Raw genomic sequence first — 25,417 nt, 5'->3', positions numbered from 1 at the left:
GCCGACGACTGGCTGGCCTGGCGGCGTCGCCACCCGCCCCGCCCCGCCCCGCCCCGCCCCGCCCCGCCCCGCCCCGCCCCTTGCCGCGGGCCGGACTCGAAGAGTGACTCGGACTCGCGGCGTCGGGACGGACGCAAGGCCCAACACCGTGGCGTCGCGGCGGGACGGGGAGGGGAGGGGAGGGGAGGGGACGACAGCCAACCGGTCGGCCGGTGCGAGTGTGGCGGGAGGCGCGGTCGGCGCAGCCACTGGCCGCCCGTCCAGCACAGTGGGCCAGAAGACCGGTGGAGGCGGCCAACACTCTAACGCGTTTTGAGCTTCAGAGTCGCTAAATGTGACTCGAACCGAACGTGTGACCCCACCAATGGATTGCTCTCCGAACGAGGAATCCATTGGTGGGGTCACATGTTCGGTTCGAGTCTCATTTAGCGACTCTGGAGCTCAAAACGCGTCTGGAGTTTTGGCCGCCTCCGCCGGTCCTCTGGCCCACTGTGCCCCGTGAGTGCGAGAGAGACAGAGGGATTGGTCGGCATCGGCGGCCTGCAGGCGGGCAGAGGGCACATCGTCGTCGGTCGAATACGGGACCGAGAAATAAGTAATAACCGCACACGCTCTCTCTCGCTCTCTCTCTCTCGCACTCGCCTGGCATGCGGAGGGGAGGGGGTGGGGCATAAATTCGACGACGTCTGTCACTTGGCGCGACGCGGCGACGCGACGGCGGGTCTAGCAGCGCTGCTGCCTGCCTGACAGAATTCTCGAACACCCTTCCTCCGCCTCCCCCCTCTGGCTTATCCAGCAGAACAAAAGCAACACGTTGCCTACACTGTGACGCCGTTACGCAAGGCCGCCACTGATTACAGTGCAGGCTCCATCCCTCACGACCGCGGTTAGAGTGCCAACCGGGAACGGGTTTTTGGTGGCGCCGCGCCGCGACGCGAGGCGATAGTGCACCGGCCGTGAAGAGGAGAGGCGCCGTGACGTCACGCGGACTAACGGCCGGGCGGGCGGACGGTCGGACGAGCAGGCGGACAGACCGGCTGGGAGAATCTCAGTCTCTGAAAGCTGAAAAGTCCGCCCGCTGCCGGACATATCTCCGCTTCCCCGTTTTCGCGTGTCGTTACTCCGATACGCGCTGCTCGCTCCGTCCTTCTCGCACGCCTGCGCACAGTGGGCCAGAACAGCGGTGGAGGCGGCCGAAACTCTAGACGCGTTTTTAGCTCCAGAGTCGCTTACCAGGACTCGAACCGAACGTGTGACCCCACCAATGGATTGCTCCTTCGGAGAGCAGTCCATTGGTGGGGTCACATGTTCGGTGCGAGCCCCATTTAGCGACTCTGGAGCTCAAAACGCGTCTGGAGTTTTGGCCGCCTCCACCGGTCTTCTGGCCCACTGTGCGGTCCGGGACGAGGTACCGACCGGACCCGAAAGCTCCGTTATCGCCTCGCCATCCGAGAATACGAGCATCCAAGCTGGCGGCCGCTGCCGGCCGGGACGAGTACTCCAGTCACACTCCGCGCCACCTTCTTAATCATCCCTATCTCTATCTCCACGGGTCCCCGCCGCCGTCCGCGCGGCCCGTCTCCAGACGGTCCTCTTCGTCGCACTGTCTCCCTCGTAAGGGACGCCCCATGAGTGCGAGAGAGACACGAGTCTGCTGGGCTCGACCGCCAGACAGTCCAGCCAACGCGACGAGCGCAGAGACGGCGTCCACTCGTAGTTTGCCTGTTGGCAGCCCTGACGGAGTGGCGAGTCGGGCCGCGTGATCTCCGCTACACTAGTAACGGCCTTGCTGATGCTCTTCTGTTTCGCCGCGAGTTGGCAGCAAGTTGGCGGGCCTCCGCTCGTCGCCGATTTCCGGCGTTATTGTCGGAACATAGCCAACCAGGCGGCAGACTCTCCCGTCTCCCTCGCACTCACGGGGCGTCCCGCACGGGTGCGAGAGAGACAGAGCGACGAAAACGACACTCGGCAGCGCCGGCACAGCCATCATTATGATGAGAACGCCCCCTCGTCTCTCCACACCTGGGCGCACCGAAGGCGCACCGACGGCACTAGGGAAGCGGCGGCGGCGAGCGCGCGCCCGGGACGGCCGGGACGGCCGGGACGGCACCAGACGCCCCCACCTGTTCAGTTTCACCTTCCTGGTCGGGAACGGAACGGTAGCAGACAAAACAACAACAACAACAACAACAACAACAACAACAAGTGACGCGCGGTGTCCTCCGTCATGGCGGTGTCTTCGCTGTCTCCCCGCGGACCCAGCCCAGAGCCCAGGTCCAAGTGTCACTCCGTCCGCTGCTGTCTGTCCACCGGTCTGTCTGTCTGTTCGTCTGTCCGTCCGTCCGGTCGTTTCTTCCTCATGAAACAAGGACAAAAGAAAGAGACGGGGAAGAGTGGGGAGCAAGGAGAACAGTGCGCCCTCACACACTCACACAACGACCTTAGCTGGCCTGCGAACAAGGTGCGAATTCATGCAGTACACGAAGCACACTGGGCCCGGCCAGCGCAAGGCCCGTGTTTGTCCGTCGCAGACTTCGCAGACTTGGCGGACTTCACAGACGACACGACACGCTTCCGCGAGTGCCAACGTGCCAACACTAAAACGTCACCCATGACGAGGGGGTGACCTAGTCGCGCGCGGTAGAGTCGTTTTCGTCGCTCTGTCTCTCTCGCACCTGCACGGGACGCTGATCATGACTACGAGACAGAGAGACAAGAACGACTCGCGGAATCAGTCTGCAGAACGGCGCAGTTGTTGTCCTGCACTGAGTCGACGTCACCGTCGTGGTGGTGGTTCGAGTCCCCCACCCCAACGTGCCCCAAACTTTTTACTCGGCAGAGCCATGTTTGAGGCTCACACAGCGATGCGGCTAAAAGACTTAACCTCCTCTTTTCTTTAAGATTCGCGCGTTATTGTGAGAACACGACAGCCTCGCGTCACTCTCTGGAACGTGGCGCAGCGTAGCGCCGCTCCGCCCCCTGATTAAATTCTTTCGCCGCGTTTTGGCTTGTTTTATTCATGGCGCGCTGCGTACAGTCGCGTACAGTCGCGCGCGACAGTTCGACGAATACCTGGGAGCGCCGCCGGCGGCCCGCAGACTTTATGTGGCCCGCGCGAGAAAGGGTGCAGGTGTTCCACGTCCTGGTGGTGGCGGTGGTGGTGGCGGCGGAGTGGGCCCTCCCTGAATGCGAGTCCAGGAGCCGAGCAGCCCCCAGGTCACCTGCTGCAGCCAAGCGATTCCGAAGAACCGCCTTGTTTTTCGTGGCGCTGTCTCTCTCGTCCTTCGGGACGCCCCATGAGTGCGACAGAGACAGGGATGGCCTCCTCTTCGGCGTCGGTCTGCAGGCTGGGGTACGTCCGGGACACGGGATACCCCTGAGATCCCCTTAGAGGCGGTGCAGGTGGCGGGGCGGCGATGTAGCGGCCCGCATTTGGCACTCCATTTGACTGGTCACTCGGCGGACGAAGGAATCTCGTCGAGGCACGGCACCTTCCATCCATTGGCCAGCCAGTTCGGGTCCAGGCGATCCAAAGGTTCGGCGGCTCGTTTGCCAGACGCACTTGAGCCGATACCAAAGGGTGTCCCTCAGGTGCTTGTAATACCGCTATCGGAACAAACTGGCGGTATCGTGTCTGGGGGGACCCCACGGGGCACCCACAAAAAAACAACAATAAGGAAAACACAAAGGCATACGATTATTCATAGTCACGGCAACACACACACACACACACACACACACGAAAAAGCACCTTGCCGCGGCAGAGTGGAAGAAGAAGGCTACCTATTACGCCACTAACAACAAAATAGCAGTATCCACAGCCTGGAGGGCTTGGCAGGGCTGGCAGGGCTAGCGCGGCGCGCTCTGTCTGAGACGGTCTGAGACGCCGCGCGGCCAGGCTGCCGCGTCGTCATTCTGTCTCTCTCGCTCCGCCGCGGGACGCCCCGCGAGTGCGACAGAGACAGAGCGATGGGTCCTTCGGGGGGAACGAGGCGGCGGGGCGCGTGCGGCTGGAGCGGAGCGAGCGAGGTGCTGTCGGCAGGTGTTCTATACGTGCGTTGGGCCTCGGGCAGCCCGGGGCGTGGCGGGGCGGGGCGTGGCGGAGCGGGGCAGTTAACGTCTCAATCGGCCGGGCCACGAAGCCGGCCACGAAGCCGGCCTCGGAGGAGGCGGTCGAGCGAGGAGGCATCCTTTTATTCGATCTTGAGCAGCTGATGTACCTGGCCAGTGATCGGGGCGACGAGTCGTCCTGCTGCAGGGCGAGGCCGCAAACGGAACGGACGGACCAGCGGGCCGAGACCGAACAAGGAGGAGGAGGAGGAGGAGAAGAAGAAGAAGAAGAAGAAGAAGAAGAAGAAGAAGAAGAAGAAGAAGAAGAAGAAGAAGAAGAAGAAGAAGAAGAAGAAGAAGAAGAAGAAGGAGAAGAAGAACCACGTAACTTGAAAGTAAAAACGAAATTTATAAAATTAAATGTTGTCCATTTTGGATTTGCGAGCCTTTGAGGAGGAGCCTCGTGTGCAGGGCCTTGCAGTGCAGGGCGTGCAGGGCCTTGCAGCGGGCGGCCCGCCTGCATGCTCCAACATATTGAAGGGCGCACGCCACATGGTGTAACGCCACATAGGGCCGTTACGAGCACGTGGCGGGCCGGGCTGGCTCCGGCCCTTGCTCCGGCCGCCCCCTGTCTCTCTCGCACCCCTACACGACCCAAGAGTGCGACAAAGACGGAGCACGCCTGGAGCACGCCTTGGAGCACGCCTTGGAGCACGCCTTGGAGCACGCCTTGGAGCACGCCTTGGAGCACGCCTGGAGCACGCCTTGGAGCACGCCTTGGCCTCGCGGAGCACGCCTTGGAGCACGCCTTGGAGCACGCCTTGGAGCACGCCTTGGAGCACGCCTTGGAGCACGCCTTGGAGCACGCCTTGGAGCACGCCTTGGAGCACGCCTTGGAGCACGCCTTGGAGCACGCCTTGGAGCACGCCTTGGAGCACGCCTTGGAGCACGCCTTGGAGCACGCCTTGGAGCACGCCCTCACCTTCGGCCCTTTCGGTCCTTTCGTCGGAGGATTACGGCCAAACGACCTTATACCCTTTTCCATTTGCAGGAGGCGCCGCTCGCCCAAGGTCGTCCCAAGGTCGTCCCCACCAAGGGCGCGCAGATTCAAATAAGGGAAATAAAAAGAACCTTGTTTGGGAAGTAGAGTAGTATTGCACGCGGCGCGGCCTTCCCCCGGCAAAGCACCGCCTTTACCCGCAGATGGCGTGTGTGGATGTGTGTGTGTGTGTGTGTGTGTGTGTCTTGCCTCTCCGTAAGGCGATGAAATAACCGCGAGCGCGCGGCAAAATCATAAGACGCCGGGACTTGTTAGCCGAGCAGGTCGGGGGGTTGGGGTTCAACTCCTCCGCCCTCCCCCACCGGTGTTCATGATTTATGGCTCGGGGAGTGGCCGGCTGGCCGGCAGGGCGGCTGCCTGCCCACTAGTGGCGCTGTTGGCGCTGCCGAGGTGGCGAAAATACGCACTAAAGCCGTTGAAGCGCCGGGCCCGCCACCCTGAGTGAACCTAGGAGTAGACCACGCCACCCTGACCACGCCCAGGTGGCGAAGGCAAGCGCGCACTACTTCACCATCACCCCGAAACCAGGAAAAAGCTTCCATCGTTGACCATAGGCCATTCATTGAGTCGCGAACTGACTTGAACCTCATAGTCGACTAAACACGGATTTTTCCCTTTTTCTGGTAGCGATCCTGGCAGTGTTTCCTGCACAGGCGTCAACACCACGCAGTGCACCGCACCACGATGCTCCCCGTCACCGCGTAGACCCGTCTAACTTGCAGACAGACGCGGCCCAGTTACACTGTTCCCACAACGGCAACTTGCTCGCGTAACGCGTGCTGCACTGCGAGGCCCAATATTAACCCGAGTTTATGGCGCAGGGAGCAGTATTGCCGCGCCTGACGCACTCCTCCGCCGTTCCGCGCGCTGCTCCCGTAGGGTCGCTCGCTTCCGGTCACTTCCGGTCACTTCCGGTCGCAGTGACCGGCGCGCTCTGTTTCCGGTGGCGCGTCTTTAATGCCGCGTTTCGATTGGGCGACGCGATCGAGCGAGGCGGACGACTTGGTGCTTCGCAGCATGCTTCGCGAAGCTCGACACGGCCGGCAAGTTTTGGTGACATGAATTTCCAGATCAAAGTGTCTGGCTGCATGATGCATTCCCTGCCCTTCTAGGGTGTATAGACGGTGATTTTCTTGAGTAAGATGATAAACTACGGTTCTGGACTGTGTAGACGGTGATTTTCTTGATCAAAGATGATTAACCGGGAATCTGCCCTCAGTAGTATGGAGTACCCATGGTGATCCGCAGCCACATGGGGTGCCCCTTACTAGGGACATTGTTTACGTGGGCTGTGTTTTCTCTAATGCAGTGTTGGAATGTGTTTCTAAACCTTAGAACCGCACATTTTTGCCGTGTTTACCGCGTCCAAGCCTTGAAACTCGAAGCAGAGATTCTTGGTGTTGTTTCTTTGATTTCGTTCTTATTGTTGTTGTTGATGACGGTGGTGTGTTGGCATGGCAACGACTCACACGCGAGCACCTGCAGCGCGCGCTGCCTGCAACGCGGTGCACTTCATTTTATAGTGACACGTTTATTTTTCTTCGTCCTGTTTTACTTTCCCGGGTTGGCGCCGTCGGCCCACTGCCGGTCTGGCGTCGGGGGCGCCTCGCCTCAGCCTTGCCTATGGCGCGTCCGAGCCGCGCGAGCTTGTCAAACAGTTCCCCCGCCGCAACGCCGTATAACGACGGACTTAAAAATAAAAGACGAAATCGGTGGGATGGGCGCACTCAGATGTGAAGCCGTCCGGTTATTGACCACACAATGTTGTCACTCAGCGTTAAGGAATGCCGGTAAAAATAAAACGCGGGGCGCCCCGCCGCACAGTGGACCAGAAGAGCGGCGTAGGCGGCCAACACTCTAGTCGCGTTTTGAGCTGCTCCAGAGTCGCTGAACAGGACTGGAACCCATCGTGTGGTCCCCACGAATGGATTCCTCGTTCGGAGAGCGATCCATTGACCGTGTGCTACTTGTGCTGATTGATTGGACGAAGGATATAGTCAAACGAAGCAAACATTGGGCCGATGGCGGCTGAAGACCAATGAGTGAGAGTGGAGTCAGCGTGAGGGGCCTCGGCTTTACTCCCCCACAATTAGCCGCGTGCAGCCGAGCAGGGCCGAGCAGCGCGGTGCACACAGTGATACTACCAGCTCCGCCCAGATTGAACCCGATAACCCCACCAAACGCGGGGCCACGCGCACCCGAGTAGAAAACCATATATTTTACGCGGAGACCGCGCCAAAATTACTATCGGCAGCGCAAATAAATTACAAGTCGGGAAGCCGCGCGCACTTCCAAACGGCGACAGCGCTCCCCAATAGAAACAACACTGGAAATAACCTAAACAGGCGCCATTCTGCATTTATGCTGTTCCAATAATTTTTCTCGATTCGACCTTCACAACGAAGTAAATCACAAACGATCCTGTAAATAAAAGTTCCTCTTCGCAAAAGCCTTCTCTCGGGGTAGACATGCGCGTCACTTCGTGAATTCCCCGTTCGATCACTTGTCTAGCACGGTGGTTTCACGGTGAGCGGATAGCCCAAAAGCGAGCCACGCACGGACACACTCACACACACTCACACACACACACACACACACACACACACACAGAGTCGAGTCGACGTCCTTTGTGCGTCGTCCGTGAAATCGGAGACGCCTTGCTGGAAAGGGTGTCCAGTCCGAGCGGGACACATCAGGTGCCTAGTAAACTGGAAGAAAGAGGATGAGGGAACGGGGAGAGGGAAAGGAATAGGGAGGGAAGGAGAGAGAGAGGCGAGAGGCTGTAACGTATGAGCGCGCGAGTCCGCGGCCGCGTGTCTGTGATGTATAAAGTGGAAAACACCACTAAACACGTTTTTAAATCATCGTCGTAAAACTTGTGCCTGCGTTTTGTGGCCCAGCCCCGACGGTGGCAAGCGGGAGCGCATCACGTAGGCGGCTGACAAATGTCTGAGCCGAGTTTCCTCGTCGGTTGCCGCCGCTCCGAGTTGTTTCGCGAGCTTCGAACGAACGGGACCGCCGTCCGAAGCGAGCAGGGGAGCCTGATCCAGGGGGAGGAGGGCAAGGTAACACTTTTCGCTTCACTTACAGTGGCAAAGTGTGGCTCTTGCCTGCCTTTCAGGCGGCTATCTAGGCGCCCAGGGAGGGGCAATTGTCCTCCTGGCCCCCCTTGGAGGTGCCGGCAGCGAAATGTCTCTATTTTCCTGGCTCGGCTCGACCGAGGCCAAAGCTGCGGGCACCGCGGTGGTACCACCATTCCTGTACCGGCGGACGCCGGGGCGGACGTCTGCGCTGGGAACCTTCAGGACGCTGCGCCGCGCTGTGGGAAACACCAACACCGACGAATAATATTAATGAATAATTAGCGACTAAATGACACCAGTAACGGCACCACGCGACCCTGTTGCTGTTGTTGTTGTTTTTGTTGACGTCATGTCGTTGTGTAGCCCCGGGCGCCTGCCGGGGGGTGACGCGACGCACTAAATGTAGATGGGGAGATTACTTACTTTATCAAATTAAACGTGTAAAAAGTAGACAAAAACGTGATAGTCACTATATGAGACCCGCGAGGAAATGGGAACGATAACGCCAAGATATGGCAAGTAGCAAATAGGATAAAGCGGGTCAATTTCTTAAAAAAAAAAAAAAAAAAAAAAAATTGCGTCAAAATCTTATCCGTTTTCTCGTGTGAGGCGTGCAGGTTGAGTGGCGCACACGCGCGCTGCGTGCCGGCAACCGGGCCGGCCGTCGGACAGCCAGGTTTACGGGCCAATGGGAAAGGCGGGACGGGACGGCGGGACATTTTCCCAAAAGGCCCGTGCTGGCCGCGCGGCCTGGCCGGGCCGCCAGTCCACTCGGTGTTGCCCGGGTAGCCGGTTGATGCCTCGGGTAATGGCTTCATCAACAAGCAGGCTCCGCGGGGCGCGGTGAGGCGCGGTGAGGCGGGGCGGGGCGGCGGGCGTTGGGCCCCGAGGTTCAGCTGCGGCTGCCAGGCTGCAGGTGAGCCCAGCACGACGCCAAAACGGGCGGCGGCGGCGACGACGCTCCGAGAGAGACGACAGACCCGCGCACTCGGCCGACGCAACCTCAATTTCACGTCTTTTAATTATAATTTTTACGGGGTGCCACGGCACGGGCCGCCATCAAGGGGATCTTGGTAAAGCCGCGAAAGTGTTTGTAAAATCGGCCAAAGAATTTCACCACGTCCGTCGCGCGACCGACGGTACCGAACTTTTGCCACCTCCTTTGAAATATTAATCATCGTTCTGCCTGGAATCCCCGTGGCCGGCGCGGCTGGCCGCGGGGGCGCCTGGGACCCACTCGGTCCCTCCTGGGGGTCATCGACGGGCCGACCCCCCCGCCAAAGACCCGTTTCGTTTATTTCAGCAGCTCTTAATTGACTCGTACCACATAAACCCGGGATGAGGGCCATATAACGTAACAGTGTCTCTCGCCTCACCTCTCGGGGAGTAATATTATGGCAGCAGCCAGGGAGCAGCGCAATAAGAAGGGAATAAACACACTTCCCAGGTGTGTGTGTGTGTGTGTGTGTGTGTGTGTGTGTGTGTGTGTGTGAGTGTGTGAGTGTGTGAGTGAGAGTGGGGCCAGGTGATGATGCCAAAGCCCCAACTGCATTATCGGCTCACTAAATTCCGCCAAGGGCGACCGCTATTTCGAAGAGGGTCCTCTGTCCGTGGTAGCAGCCACCCGTGGCCGACGGGGAAAAGGTGCGGAAACGGAGGAAGTAACTCTGTCGAGCGGACAGCAGACAGACAGACCGATGGACTCGCTGACTGGCAGCTGACTTACTCGTTCGCCTGCAGGTAATGACTTTATCAACAAGGGACACGGACCTGGCCGTGCTGCACCAATTTTCGGCCGTTTCGGTTCAGAGGAGGAGTGGTGGGTCCGGAAGATTCGGGTGGGGGGCAGGGCGTCAAACTCGACCGGGGGGAGGGGGAAGCCGCACGCGGAAAGCAGCAAAAGTGGTAATCTTGGCCCACCTCAGCCAGTCCCATGTCGCTCGCCAGGCTTGCCAGCGCGTTGTAAACATGCGGGTTTACCTCGCCGACCTGTCAGAAACACGCTGCTAAGCCGTTTCGCATTCGCCACGGATTGATATCCGGAAGGGAAAATATCGAGAACCTCGCAAACGACGATTGGGGAAATTCTCCAGCCTAAACCTCGCACTCGCTCAGTGGACCCTTACACAACAAGTGAGATACACTTCAAAACGGTGTCACACCACGTCGTTTCAACTTCAAACGGGTCCAATTGCAGCAGGCTTTGTCAAAATCCGATTCATCTTTGACGAGTCTTCAACAATTGGACACGCCTGTCGCGGCTCGCTTGCTCGCTGGAGTGGCTCCAGCAAGGCGACCAGTCAACTCCCTTGTCAAATGGCATTCCCCGGGTCGTTTTTATCCGGGTGTCCCGAAGTTGTTGACGAGCTGATGGCTGCGAGGTGCAGCATGGCAGGTAACTTACGGGCCGAGGGAGCCGGCCCACCGTCGGCCGATACCGATCTCAGACCGGCTAGGACATAACCTGCCGCAGTGGCACACCACTATCATATATACAGCAGCTCGACATGAGGGACTCTGGCGAGAACACAGCCATTTCAGAATAAGGTGGCACCAGAAATCGTCGCCCCAACGACCACACACGCGCGCGCGCCGTGCCAGCCGGGCCCCGGCCGCGCCACCGAGGCGGCAGTACTGTCGTTACTTCGAAATCCGGTTCTGCGGCCGAGCGTTGTGGAGCGGCGCCCCGGATTGGCGAGAGAATAGCCCGACTTTACGCCCTTGCGAGCTAATGAAGCCGTTATGCTAAGAAGGAACTCGGAAATGAGACGAGCGGCCGGAATAATCCTGACAGGTGTGCCAACTTGAACAAACCGGCGCCACGCGGCTATCGGCTGCGCTCACACCATCGGGGCGGACTTGGTGTGAGCGCAGCGGGGCGATATTAATTCAGCAAGTCGGCCCCGCTCGGCCCCTCCAATTGAAAGATGAGGGCCGCGAGATGCAACAAGCCACAATGGCCGCTCGTCGCAGTGCAGCACAGCACAAGCAGCGCCGTCTGCCGGCCGGCAAGACAAGCAGCTGCTGCGTGGAGTCCAATCAGAGAACTAAGTTCTCCCATTTCACTTCCCCTTTGAGCCCGGGGGAAATAAATCTAGTCAATGTGCGTTGGCCGACATCACACACACACACACACACACACACACACACACACACACACACACAAACACAAACACAAACAAACACAAACACAAACACACACACTGCAGTGGCCGATCTTGATATCGTCCTCGTTCCGCGTGTATTGAATCAAAATTACTCGCGCCGCGCCGTTTCGCCGCGAAGTGGCTCGAAAAATTGACCCTCGGCGAGATAGTGTTTCCTCTGCGACGAAGCGGCCGGGGCGGCGGGGCTCGACGGCGAGGCGGCGGGGCGTAAGGCACCAGATGGTGACTGGTGATCCGTCAGGCCGCCGTCATTCGAAGGAGCAAACGGAGGCCTGTCTGCGCGTTGCTGCGCCTTGATGATGATGGAAGAGACGGTCGGAGACGGTCGCAAATTGTGGCCACCGGGTTATCCTGACGGCAGGGCCGCCTTTCTGCGCGGACCCCATTGCGCCCTCGCGCTGACTGACTGCGCGCATGTTTGCAGCAACTGCTTTGCCTCAATGAGTGTACACTTGTTACTGCTCGCTGAGTAGAGTATTTTATCTACCATGATTGTGATGTGTGCTTAGGCATAAAGAACTGCTGCATGTGACAGCATGAATTGGAACTGCAAGTCCGTAAGTCCCTGCTTGAAAGTTTTGCAGCACTACTGAAGTGAATCCGAAGAGGAGCACCCGCTCAAAAGAATGCTCTGACGGTCCGTTTTTTTGAAGGTACGCAGTGGTGACGTCAACCCATGACCCATCATCTTCTCGACTTGTGGGTGGCGGCGGAGAAGGGGGCACAAGGCACATGGAGAAGAGGTTAGGCACACACTGTACTCTCACCGCGCGAGTGTGTGGCGTGTATGTGTTTGAACTGCTCATCCTGGGCCTTAAGGCAGACTGGGTCCCACGCTAGCCGTGCCAGCCGCGCCAGCGAGGCGAGGACAGAGCGGCCAAGGCTCGGCCCGAGGTGACCACTGTGTCAACAGACGAGTACGGCAGTACGGCGCCTGGAGTGTTGGAGAAACTTGCCTTGCCTTTTCACTCTGATTGGGACATGTTTCTCCAGCATCGCCACGGCGACGCTCACACGTTCAGATCCCTATCCGGAGCCATAGCTCTGCCCGTCCAGTCCGTCCGGCTCGCCTGACGAGAGGCACCACCGGGCAGGGTGGCTAGCCCGCAGGCCAGGCTGGTATGTAACCCAGAAGGCGGGGTTTCGAGGTTGTGGCATGTATCGAGTAAACCAACCAGGTAGAACCAAAACATTGACTTCTTGGTTCATGAATTTAAAATCAATTATTTCGACACCTCCTAGGAAGAAGCGGCTATCTTCCAGGAGCTTCCAGACACTCGGCTATCTCTCAGTAGCTTCCAGACACTCGGCTATCTTTCAATAGCGTCCAGACACTCGGCTATCTTCCTGAGCGCTTCGGAGACTCGGCTAACTGACTTCTGCGGAGAGGTTAGGGTTGTCCTTTCGATAGCGTTTTTCTTTGTTACACTTATCAAGACATGCTCACGCCATGATTTTAATCTACTCTGACAAACTTTTGACACATTTTGGTTAGGTCCCGGTGAGGGCATTTCAACTGGTTTAAAATATAAACGCACCCAAACTCGGGAAGTGGGAAAAGCAGTTAGCCGAGTCTCCGAAGCGCTCAGAAAGATAGCCGAGTGTCTGGACGCTATTGGAAGATAGCCGAGTGTCTGAAAGCTACTGCGAGATAGCCGAGTGTCTGGAAGCTCTCGGAAGATAGCCGCTTGTTCCTAGGAGGTGTCGATTTGGCACTTTGAGACAGAAAAATTATGGAATCTTTTTTTAAGTGTGCCTTTTTGGGCCTCACTTTTGGGCCTCACTTTTGGGCCTCGTTTTTGGCCCTCATTTTTGGCCCTCATTTTTGGCCCTCATTTTTGGGCCTCATTTTTGGCCCTCATTTTTGGGCCTCATTTTTGGGCCTCATTTTTGGGCCTCAGTTTTGGACGCTTGGTTAGTCCTACGCAACGCGAGAGGGCGGGAAGAAAATCTAGAGCACCGAGTGCAACGATTGTCCCATCCAGGGTTGTTAAAGTTAATTTAACGATTAACGACGATAATCGATTTTCGATAAGTTAATTTATCGGTTAACGTTAACTCGATAACATCCTGCAGACCAGTTATCGTTATCGAGTTATCGTTAACACGATTCCGGTTAACTTATCGATTAACTAAAGTAACTAATTCCCCAAAACGTAGAAATGCCCGCAAAATTTTTCAGAAAAAAACGTTCTGACCTTCGTGTTTTTGTGCCACTGGCACTTCGCCGTGCCCCGACGGTAGTGGTAGTTAAGTCAGTACTGGGAGTAAGTCGTCGCTAGTCACTTACTAACGCGCTAGTCAGTCAGCATAAGTTTGTAGAATTTTTAATTTTGATCTTTTCAACTCCCTATTCCTGATTGTATTTATTTTATCATTTAAAGATCGGTAATGCATACATATTAGTCCAATTAGACACTTCTTTTGAGCTTGAGCATTTAATGTTGTTTTATTTTCCTTCATTCCCTCATCCAATTTTTTTAATAAGTTAGTTACTTTTAACGATTTTCGTTAAAAGTAACTTATCGATAACTCGATAACGTGGCCGAAAGGTGTTAACGTTAACTAGTTATCGTTAACAGGGGTCGGAAATTAACTTAACGATAACTCGATAACCAAAAAAATTAACTTTAACAACCCTGGTCCCATCACCCCGAAACAACACGCATCCACGGTAAACGAAAGCGGAGCGGGCAATAAAAAGCGGCATTGTTTGGCTTGTTGAATGCATTTAATCAACACTGCGCTAACGACTATGCGAATCGCGGCCCGGCAGGGCGAGGCATTGCGATGCATTGTTGGACCTAATGAGGACGACAGGTGGGGCGCGTGTTTGCGGATGTCATTTCGTTACTTCTCTGTCGACTCTGCTGCGCACTGCTGCGCGTTTATCGAGCGAATTTGGCCTCATTTCCCCGTGCAACGATTATTCACTCTGTGTCACACGGCCAGCAGAGAAATTAATTTCAGGAACCCAATGCAATTTTGTTAGCGAGCAGTAATTCTGAAGAATTGGTCGAAACAGTGACAACTGAGGAAAATCGCGATTTCTAGCAAAAACCGCTACTTTGAGAGATCCCTTCTCTCAAACACATATTATGTAGCGTTTACAAATATTCCCACATATTCCCAGGCATTTACTCGCAAACATTGAAAAATATTTGTAGTCGTGTGTGGGAGGTGATGCTACCGGGGGCGGGCAAAAACGATCTCTCCGATGCCGGGCGATCCTTGCACTGTGTCTGCCACCGGCTGCCACGCCACTGCACGCGATCGCAGCGCGTCATAAATTACAATTACAAGGGCCTAATGACGCGTCGGCTGATTTACTGACAATACGCTGCGACACTGTGCAGCCAGGACGCGGATTTGGCGCGGCCTTCCGAAAGCGGGAGCCGACGTGCCGTGGGCGGGGCGGCACACAGTGGGCCAGAGGACCGGCAAGGTGGTCAAAATCCCTGACGCGTTTTGAGCTACAGAGTCGTTAAATGGGACTCGAAACGAATGTTCGATCCCACCACTGGATTGCTCTCCGAACGAGGAATCCATTGGTGGGGTCGCTCGCTCGATTCGAGTCCTGTTTAGCGACCCTGGAGCTCAAAACGCGGTCTGGAGTTTTGGCCGGCGGCGCCGGTCCTCTGGCCCACTGCGCGGGGCGCGAAGGGGAGGGGAGGGGCGGCGGGGCCGCCGTTCGAAGACCCGGGACTCCCTAACTGCATCAAGCGACCTCCCGCCGCCCCGCTACTCAAACTAAAGCGTGTGGAACGAACTAACGCGCAACACCAACAAGAGCACTCCCGACGGGGTTCGCTCAAACACCCGCCGTGCCGCCGGCGTGTCAGTCAGTCGATCTGACTGTCAGTCTGACTCCCCCGAGCGGACGAGTTCGACTATCAAGATGTCGTCAGGTGTGTGCTTGCGGGTCCCGGCCCGGCCCGCGTGCACCCGCGGGGGCCCTTCCCAAGTTATCCGACTGACCTACCCCGAGCCGCGCCTTAGCCTCGGCGACCCTCACGCCCCGAGGCCGGACGGCCTCTGAGCTGTTGCTCTTGCGGTGGCTGGAGTCCCACTTGGGGCCCCTGGGTCATTTACAAGGACCTGCGCGCTGATGGTCCGCCTGATAAGTCATTCAGGGAGCACCCCGCCCCGCCCCGCCCTGCCACGCCCCGAGTCGATACCAGTGCCGGGGATTTGCCAACTCGAAACAAACAAGTTAACCAGTTCGGTCGACGTCCACAATCATGCCCCGCTCGAGGGCAGCAGTGAGTGCAGGGGAACGGGCTAGAAAGCGAACCGTTGCCCACCAATAGGACCGAATTCAGCACTGTCAGATTGGCCGGAACGCACCCTCACACACACGCTGACACATTGGTAAACATTGGGGCTGGCGCGCTGGTGCCCCTCTTTTTTCTGTCAGATGAGCAAACTATGGACCCCCAGTGTGAACAAACAGCCGCACTACTAATTAGTCATGTGTGTGTGTGTGTGTGTGTGTGTGTGTGTGTGTGTGTGTGTGTGTGTGTGTGTGTGTGTGTGCAAAAGCGTATTAGTTAGCGGCGAACCCATTTGTGATTCTGCCGCCGCGTCCGAAATAGCGCCCCCAAGAGGGCAGTTGGCTGGCTGGGCACACTGTCGGAGGTGTGCGCACTGTGCACATCATTAAAAGGTCGTGGTTAAATAGACAGTCGCCCATGGCACTCACACGCGGACGGACAGACGGACGGAGGGATGTTTAACCGCGGCGCACTGCACACACCATTTCAGCAGCTGCCAAATCAGCAGGCCGTCACTGTGCTTCGCTGTGATTGGTCGACGCCGGCCGACGCGCTAGCGGTCGGGGTGTGAATAAGGCGGGCTCACTTGAAAGAGGTTGACGACATGTTGCAAACTGAAAGAGAAGAGGCACGAGACTAACAACGAAATGCGCTGTAGACTTTTTTTTCGTCAGCACGAAGCACAAAGCAAATGTTTGTCCTCATGAGGGGCTTAAAGCTGTCTGTTCGGCCGAGGGAAAAAGTTTTCACCGCGTTATCGCATCTGATTTTTCGTCTTAATTTCCCTCCCTTTCTTGTTTTGTCGGCAATGGCGGGTCGGGAACCTGACTGGCACGAAGAGGACGTCAAGAACATCGAGTTAGCGAACGGTCCGGCCGAGATCGGCCGGTGCGTTCTAAAGCGGCGCGCCTAATCCGGGCGGGTAAACGGATCACGCGATGAGGCCGCGAAATTTTTCATCCCTCCGACTGTCTTCAATCTGTTCAATCCGAAGAGGGGACGCGGAGATGCGCCGTTTAGAAATGACAGAATGAGAATCGGAAAGCCACGAAGCCGTGACGCCGGAATGCTAATTGGAGCCCACAAAGTTTGAAATGCCTTTCTGGACCGCGAGATGCTGGAGATACGGAGTCTCCAGGCTCTTTTCTGGAGGAGGAGGGAAGCGTGGCTCGTTGTAACGAGATCAACAAATAGCAACAAACAGCAACAAAAACAACAAAGAATGTACACGTATTTGAACACACCCCGTCCAATCATGTTTTCGTTAACTGAACGTATGGACATGATCACTCAATGCGCTGGCGTCGAAGCATTCTTCCATAGCTAATCCCGCTGCAGCATGACGTCATAATATCAGGATCAACGTCATGCGACTGGCGTTCCTTACCAATCGGTGCAGCCTGTTTGCTTTCCCACACGAGACGAACACTGTCAAAAAATGGTAAAAGTCGCCACCGCAACAAAGTCACACAGACACACACACGAGATGCGGGCGAGTTTAGCGCCCTGCATGAGTCGTTTCTGTTTACTCTCAGTAACGGCGTTTTTCATTTTTTATTGCGTCCCAATAACGGACGGGTCGGAGGAAAGGAGAATACTGTAAGGTGTCTGCTCACAGTGTAAAAAGGGAGACGCCACAGGCGCGGCCACGCAGGTATTTATGCGGTGTGAGGTGGAATGTGGTGTAGGGAAGAAGAAGAAGAAGAAGAAGAAGAAGAAGAAGAAGAAGAAGAAGAAGAAGAAGATCAACAACTTGGTGGCGGAAGCTGCACCCCAGGATCGGCAGCACTGCAACACTCTGAAGCTCGGCGTGTGGGGGCGGTGCACATACAAAGGGAGAGGGGGGCGCCTCTCCCCTCAGAGGGGATCCGGTGGGGATCTTCCGGGGATCCGCGGGGGATCAAGGGAAGACGTCCTTGGGCCGGCCGGGCCGGGGCCGGGACGGGCTGAGTGAGTTGTACTGTACCCCCGCCGCATAGAGCCACGGTGCCATGGTCTAGGGGATTTATGCCTCGGATGTCCGCACTGGAGCAGCGCCGCCGGCGGGGTGGAGGGCTGAGAGGTGCGAGGGGGAGGGGGAAGGGGGGGGAGGGTCCCGCACAAGCAAGCGCACACACGCCCCGCGTGGCCGAAGAATAAGCACTGCCCCACATCGTTCGGGGCTTCGAGGCTTCGGACGCAAAAACCCCGCAGCCGAGGCTGAGATACGTGGTTTTGCGCAACGCGGCTGCAGCGCAGTGGACGCCGAAGGGCCGCCTTGACTCTCTGTCTCTCTCGCTCCCCCGCGGCACGCCGGCCGCGCCCCGCGAGTGCGACGGAGACAGAGCGACCTGCAGTTCGGCGCGATTAGAGTCGCCGGCCGATATTTACGACGCGCTGCGCCCGCTGCGCCGCGCCCTGCCCCACTCTTCTTCCCGTTCGCAGTGCGAGGTGCCGCACCGGCGCCTCTGTGAGGAGCAGGGAAGGCCGTCTTGAACCGAGTTGTTTTCGCCGGAACGTTTTTAACTTTCAGAGGGGTTTGCCTTTCGGAACGCGCTGAGGAGGAGTTTCGAGAAATGAACAACCAGAAGCACGAAAACAATCTTCAGCGAGTTGACGGTGTTGTCGTGGCAACAATGGCGATGCCACCACCCACTTGCGCCCTCGCTTTCGCTTGCTGGCGCTGCCGACACGGATTGCGCATTCAGTGCAGGCAAACAATCGGCAGCCCCAATCAGCGCAATCGATAACAATAATGACAATAATGCGTCGCGCGGGAAAGTTGATTAACACAAACACGTTCCCCCCCCCCCCACCACCACCACCAGCCGCTCTCCCTCCGTGTCCGGGCAGCGTGAAAATCGGAGGCAGACAACCCCTCCCAACTGCACTTGAATTCGCAGACCAATCGGCTCATCATCTCCAGGTGCGCGGAACGGGAGGGAGGGAGGAGGGAGGGGGGATGGTTGCACGCACGAGGGCCCTACAGGTACTCGTCTCTGCGAGGCCAGATTAGATGATGAGTCCGATCCCCCGGCGGCTGGCTGGATCCTGGATCCCTCGGCCCGGCGGCACGGCGCGGCACGGGGTAGGACGGGGTAGGACGGGACGGCTCGTCGGCTCAACTCGTATCTGGCTGTTTCCTATTGTGTCGATTCTCATCTTCCACTCGGCGCACACGGCTGCGAATACTCTGCCGTGAGGGGCGGCAGTAGTGCGCCTGTCTGTGTGTGTGTGTGTGTGTGTGTATGTGTGTGTAGGTGTGTGTGTGTGTGTGTGTGTGTGTGTGTGTGTGTGAGCGCGTGGAGGTGCGGTGCGCGCCCAGTGGGTGTGCACGAGTAAGCCACCCTCTCACGCCGAATGCGACTACCCCGCTGCCGGAGCGCGCCAGAGGCAGACAGAGAGGGAAAACAAAAGCGAAAAGGAATCGAAAATGTATGACACGCGTATGCCAAAGGAGTGACACACAGAGTCTTGGTGATGCCATGCACTGTGCGCGCAGGCAGGCGTGTGCAGTCAGACGCACCCTGCCAGAGGAGGCGTTCTGAAAATGCTCAATTACGCACACCTGTCATTGCCAGAGGAGGAAGCAACAACAACACGTGGCGAGGTGAAGGGCGGTTGTCGAGAGACGCCAGCAGAAGGATAAGCGTGAAGGGGGAGGCGGGGGGGGGGGGCTTGCAGGGGGATGAATATTGCGGTCCTGTGGAGCCAGTTACGGTCTAAATGAGATTCATGCCATGCATGTTTAGCGCCCTCCATGACGACGAGGAGGACGACGACGACGAGGAGGAGGAAGGGGGTGTGGCAACACGTGAGTCGTCGCGGTATAAGACACGGCACGGCGCGTCACGGAGCGTCACGGCACGTCACACAGCTGGGCGACGCCGTGACGTCATCACGGCGGCCGCCAATCTTGCAGCGGTTTGTTCTGCACACAGTGTGCCACACAGTGTGCCGTACAGTCGCGCACGACGGCCTCCTTCCCACTTTTTTTCGCGCTGCCCCGCCACTTTTCGGCGGGAGGCACGTGGAACAGTGGCGGGAAAAGGGCGGGAAAATTCGCGGAAATAAATAATGACGGTTCTTCAAACACGGCCGAGCTCCACCCACTCAAGTAAATACGCCGCGCACATTAAAAGTAACTAGCGCGATCAGGCTTTCTCTTTTCCTGCCCCCTTTCTTTCTGTCTGTCCTTTTCAACCTTTTTTTTGGTTAAGCTCAGAAAAGTTCTGTAGCGCTGGACACGGCTGGTCGCGTCGCTCTGCTCCGCCGGCCCGGGCGTTAAGTGCGAATGAATTAAAGAGCAGAATACACATCACCCCTCCGGTGTCACTTTGCCGTCGAATCACGGTTCGCGAGTGTCACTTCGGTCGTGCCCGGCGCCGGTGAGGTGGGCTGGCGGGGGGCGTGGCCGGGCGTGGCGGGCCATGGCGGGGCGTGGCGGGGCACGGCGTCAATTTTAATGTCTTCATTCGCCCTCGCTGAGTGGCGCTCCATGTCCATTGCCTTGGCGAGCACGGCGCGCACTGCCTCCTCGCGGACGGACACACATCTCCGGTCCTTCCCCTTCGGTTCCGTTTTATTGCACTGATATTCTTTTTTCGCTCCCAATTTTTTTTGTTTTTGCAGTCGTTATCGCTTGGCTTTATTTTTTTAACGGATTCCCGTTGGGAACGTGACTCTAAAAACCGCCACCGCCCGGAGCATGCGGGTCCGTCCGCGTCATCTGGACCCACATGGCTCGGCTCCGCCCGGCTCACCTGGGCGGCCGCGGCGCGCGTCAAAACCCTGCCAGCGAAACGAGACATGAAATAATAATGATTAATGAAAGCAAATTGTGCGACTGAGTTTTTCCCCCCTCTTCGTCGTAGGCAGCAGGCCGGCCCGCTTCCTCTCATCGCGTTAATCAATCATTTCTATGAATACGGAATGCACTCGAATTAAGTCAGCACGCCGGCCGGGCAGACTGTGACGAGGCGTGTGACGGGGCAAACTTGTCACGCCCCGAGGCCCGGCCGCCCCGAGAACTCAAAGCACGCAAACTTGTCGCCGGCAACTCCTCGCCCTGGCCGCCCCGGCCGCGACGATGACACAAAATCCGCGAAACTTGGTCCGGGCAAAACAAAAACAGCGACACTGCAGTTGTCGCACTACGCGATGGATCGATATTCGCATATTGAGGAGCGCGACCGAGCCGGACCGCGGGGGCGGACGGCACGGCGGACGCGGGGCCGTGGGAAGCGGCCAAGGTCGAGCCAAGGTCGAATCGAGGGCGGCCGATGATTGCGGTCGCATCGGGAAGAGGAGGGAAATGACGGAATAAAAAGAAAAGTGGCGACGAGTGCCGCGCGGTCACGCCGTGGTCACGAGGCGATCCGGAACCTCGTCGCTCTGTCTCTCTCGCACCGCTCCGGGACGCGCCGAGAGAGGGACAGAGACAGAGTGCCCAGCTTCGAGGCAGCCGGCTGTCCGGCGGCCTTTAATAAGGCGGTGCCGCCGCTGGAGTGCCCTGCCCAGGGGCCGCCGGGGGCCAGCAGACTCATTCCGTGAGTCGCTCTCATCGCTCTGTCTCTCTCGCACCCATACGAGACGCCGCGTGAGTGCGAGAGAGACAGAGGCCGACTCCCGGAATCAGTCTGCAGGGCGTGAGGCGGATCGGCCGGATCCACGCACCATCTCTTTAGACATTTTTACGACGAGAGCGCGCTCCTTTCGGTGCCTTTTTATCCCTTTCTTGTTTTTATTTTGCGCGCGGCGCCGCGTGACCGCGCTGATGTCTTCATCCGGGATCTCTTTAAGTTGCCCGCGATCCGATCGCCGCAGCGGGTCAGGGCCGAGGCTGGCGGACACGAAGTTTCATCCTTCGGGGGCCGTCTTCATCCGCGCGTTTCAGGATGGACGCCCCAAGCGCAGCCACAAAGAATAGCACTCACTCCCAGGTAGAAAACCTCAACCTTGGTAGCCTTTTTGGGTAACGTTTGAGAATTTTTACAAGATCTTGGAAAATTTCATCAAGTTGCGCAATGAGATCGAACAACAGGTATACCTGATTAATTTACCCAAGATTTTTGCCTGAGTTGTTGACTCGTATCAAGTGGAAGGAGACGCGTTTATATTTACCCTGTTCCCTGAACTTTCAACACAAACAGCCACGCATAGCTAAACCATTATTTAACCATTGTTGAGGTTATCGAACTGGCAAGCGAAATGAGATCAAAACTCACCTTTGTGTGATTCTGGTTTTCCATTCTTCGCACCTTGTGCGCGCCCTCTCAAACGAATGTCATCGGAGTCACTTCATTGTACGTCACACAGCTACAGGTGCGCCTTCGCGCGGGGCGTTATTTGCCGAGGTTAATCTGGTTCGAGTCAGTTTCTCCGTCCGAGTTACTTCCTTCCAGCCGCCTTCTTTTCTCACGAGTCGCGAGTCGCCACCGCGTCGGGCACCGCGCTGCCGCGCCGCCACACTTGTTCAAACTGACGGCGTCGGAAGTTCAGGGCCAGGGCACTACACTCCTTCGCAGAAGAAGTAATCACCTACGCGTCATTAATTCCCTTATTCAAATTCGCATCCGACTCGAAGTCTGCCGACCCACGTCCGCCAGCGCCTCGCGACGTAGCGAAACGAAGACAACAGTGTTGAAAAGCCGCACTCGGGAACGCGTCAGTGCATTTCGCATGTCTCAGTTCACAAATACCCTCAGCTGTGTCAACAAACCTCAAGGCGAATATAAAAGGCGGAGCCCGTGCCTCCGTCACACTGCTGAACAGTTAGCCACCATGATCAGTTGCACGCAATTGGTCGTTGTTTTGTGCCTGGTCGCCGCGGCGCAGGTACCGTTTGCCTTGGCGACTTAGTGAAGAAGAGGATCAGTGTCTGAATTAAGGTATTTCCTGCTTGCTAGTGCAGTGTGTCTCATGAGTGTCCGTCCTGTCCGCAGGCCGCGCCGGCGGACGGCGAGGTAGCGGTCTACAAGTCCAACGGGGAGTCCTGGGCCAGCGCCGGCGGCCTCAGCGGCACCCTCGGCGCCCTGGCTAGCAAGCTCGGCATCGTGGGCATCGTCCTTGGCGACGAGGACAAGGCCAACAACATCACCACCACCGTCACGACCACCAACACCACCAACGCCGACGGTGACGTCGAGATCGAGATCGTCGTGAACCGCGAGGACGCCGACGGTGACGACGACACCGAGCACGTCATCGTCATCAACACCAACAGCACGGAGGAAGGCAAGCCTGCCAAGATCACCGTGGAGGTCGTCGAGGCCACCACCACCGAAGCCCCCGAAGCCCCCAAGATCACCGTAGAGGTCGTCGAGGCCACCACCACTGAAGCCCCCGAAGCGCCCAAGATCACCGTGGAGGTCGTCGAGGCCACCACCACTGAAGCCCCCGAAGCCCCCAAGATCACCGTAGAGGTCGTCGAGGCCTCCACCACCGAAGCCCCCGAAGCGCCCAAGATCACCGTGGAGGTCGTCGAGGCTACCACCACCGAAGCCCCCGAAGCTCCCAAGATCACTGTGGAGGTCATCGAGGCCACCACTACCACCACCAAAGCCCCCGAAGCTCCCAAGATCACTGTGGAGGTCATCGAGGCCACCACTACCACCACTGCGGCTCCCGCGCCTGCTGTCGAGATCGAAGTGATTGTGCCCTCTGCAGAAACCGCAGACGACGTCACCGTCGTCGTCTCCACCGATGAGGCAACCGAGGCACCTAAACCCGACGCAGGTGTGACTATCACGGCTGAGATCCCCGCTGAGGAAACCAAGGTCGTCGTGGAGGTCGAGACCACTGAGGCTCCTGCCCCCGAGCCTACTGTGGTCACCGTCGACGTTGAGACTCCCACCGACGCTGATAACCAGATTACCATCGAAATTGAGCTCCCTGAGAAGACGACGCCTAAGCCCGCTGTCGTCACCGTCGACGTTGAGACACCCACCGATGCTGACAAGGATATTACCATCGAAGTTCGGCTTCCCGAGAAGACGACTCCGGCCCCTGAGCCCACTGTTGTCGTAGAGGTCAAGACTGAGGCCCCTGCCCCCGAGCCCACTGTGGTCGTAGAGGTCAAGACTGAAGCCCCAGCCACTGAGCCCCCTGTCGTGATTGAGATCGAAAAGCCCGAAAACACTGGTGATGTGACCATTGAGGTTCAGCTTCCCGAAAAGGAAAAGCCTGAGACAACTGTGGTCGTTGAGGTCCAGACTGAGGCCCCTGCCACTGAGCCCCCTGTCGTGATTGAGATCGAAAAGCCCGAAAACACTGGTGATGTGACCATTGAGGTTCAGCTTCCCGAAAAGGAAAAGCCTGAGACAACTGTGGTCGTTGAGGTCCAGACTGAGGCCCCTGCCACTGAGCCCTGTCGTGATTGAGATCGAAAAGCCCGAAAACACTGGTGATGTGACCATTGAGGTTCAGCTTCCCGAAAAGGAAAAGCCTGAGACAACTGTGGTCGTTGAGGTCCAGACTGAGGCCCCTGCCCCAGAGCCTGAAACCAAGGTCACCGTCGAAATCAAGAACCCCGAGCCTGAACCCAAGCCCGAGATCACCGTCGAGGTCAAGAACCCCGAGCCCGAGCCCAAGCCCGAGATAACCGTCGAGATCAAGAACCCCGAGCCTGAGCCCAAGCCCGAGATCACCGTCGAGGTCAAGAACCCCGAGCCTGAGCCCAAGCCTGAGGTCACCGTCGAGATCAAGAACCCGGACACCGAGCCCCAGATCGCAATCTGCTACGAGGAAAAGCCCGACGTTTCCGTGAAGGTGCCGTGGTGGCAGCAGAAGAGCATCACCCTCCCCAACATCGTCGTGCCCATCACCCTTCAGGTCACCCCTCAGGTGCAGTACGCTCCCGCTCCCCAGGTTCAGTACGCTCCCGCTCCCCAGGTTCAGTACGTGCCCGTGAACCAGCAGCAGGTGCAGTACGTGCCTGTCAACCAGCAGCAGGTCCAGTACGTGCCTGTCAACCAGCAGCAGGTGCAGTACGTGCCTGTCAACCAGGTTCAGTACGTGGCCGCCAACCAGCCGCAGGTCCAGTACGTCACCATTCCTGCCAACCAGCAGATCCAGTACGTCTCTGCCCCCGGCGTGAAGGTCGTGGAGTCCGCTCCCACTGTGAAGGTCGTCGAGTCCGCCCCCCAGGTGCAGTACGTCACCCGCACCAGCCAGCAGGTGGAGCTTATTCGTCCCGAGACCCAGCAGGTGACTGTGACCGCCACTGCTGCCTAAACCACTGAGTAGACACCAACGTCATCTACGAAAATGCAGAGTGCAGACATAAATAAAACACTAATAAAATTTATCTCCCGCACCCACGACGGCCAATCCCTTTCCTCTCACGATAAAGTTTCAACTGCTTGTTCACTTCCATGAAAAAATGAAACAATTACACCAGTACCGCATTAGTCATAGCACTGGCGAGGATTATTAATCACAGCTCGCAATAAAACGAGGCCCCAATGTCTAATATTGGCTCGTTAAGTGGGGCAATTTTTTAAACGTCTAGCTCTTGAATCGATAGCTGTTTGTATTTGCTGGATAAATAGATGTGCCCGCCTTTGCTTGGTTTGGCATGAAAAAGAACAGCAGCCGTTTATTTCTGCAGCAATTCATAACGACACAGAAACGAGGGAAACACGAGTGAATTCGCCTGTTTGCCGGGACAACCCCGTCCTCAAGCAAATCCTTTTGACGCAGTCAGGAAGGTTACGGCCGGCCAGCCCCCCGCACTTAGTGTGTTAGGGCGTTATCCCCCAAGACGAAGGGTGCCGCAAATGGCAGTCGTATGTTACCGGATGT

At 57.4% G+C, this 25,417-nt stretch overlaps 2 protein-coding genes across 6 annotated transcripts in view; one reads left to right on the top strand and one right to left on the bottom strand.

The window, feature by feature from the left end:
• Positions 1-22,273, bottom strand: part of LOC117640495 — a 106,217-nt gene extending 83,944 nt beyond the window's left edge. The window contains exon 1 of the mRNA XM_034377013.1: positions 21,841-22,273. The gene's annotated coding sequence lies outside the window, so the exon portion shown is untranslated. The remainder of the gene's footprint in view (positions 1-21,840) is intronic.
• Positions 22,274-22,328: 55 nt separating this feature from the next.
• On the top strand, positions 22,329-24,933 carry LOC117640022 (proteoglycan 4-like). Of its 5 annotated transcripts, none has more exons than XM_034376203.1 (4): positions 22,329-22,450; positions 22,558-22,875; positions 22,984-23,964; positions 24,095-24,933. In XM_034376203.1, the coding sequence occupies exons 1-4, from the start codon at positions 22,397-22,399 to the stop codon at positions 24,845-24,847; spliced, it is 2,106 nt and encodes a 701-aa protein (XP_034232094.1). In that variant the 5' UTR covers positions 22,329-22,396; the 3' UTR covers positions 24,848-24,933. The 5 variants fall into 5 exon arrangements, with proteins under 5 accessions (XP_034232094.1, XP_034232093.1, XP_034232095.1 ...); XM_034376202.1 differs by having other exon boundaries at positions 22,558-23,964; positions 24,095-24,134; positions 24,180-24,933; XM_034376204.1 differs by having other exon boundaries at positions 22,558-23,832.
• The last annotated feature ends 484 nt before the right edge of the window (positions 24,934-25,417 follow it).

The sequence above is a fragment of the Thrips palmi genome, unplaced genomic scaffold, assembly GCF_012932325.1.
Source record: "Thrips palmi isolate BJ-2018 unplaced genomic scaffold, TpBJ-2018v1 HiC_scaffold_12, whole genome shotgun sequence".
NCBI lineage: Eukaryota > Metazoa > Arthropoda > Insecta > Thysanoptera > Thripidae > Thrips > Thrips palmi.
Note: the sequence above shows the minus strand (reverse complement) of the source record. Positions and strands in the feature narration are given on the sequence as shown.

Bases quoted from the DNA above. Each gene is read 5' to 3' on its own strand.
- LOC117640022 (XM_034376205.1), top strand. From the start codon at position 22,397: ATGATCAGTTGCACGCAATTGGTCGTTGTTTTGTGCCTGGTCGCCGCG. The intron at 22,451-22,557 runs GTACCGTTTGCC...TCCTGTCCGCAG, and splicing joins GCCTGGTCGCCGCGGCGCAG to GCCGCGCCGGCGGACGGCGA. The intron at 23,953-23,995 runs GTCCAGACTGAG...GTCGTGATTGAG, and splicing joins AGACAACTGTGGTCGTTGAG to ATCGAAAAGCCCGAAAACAC.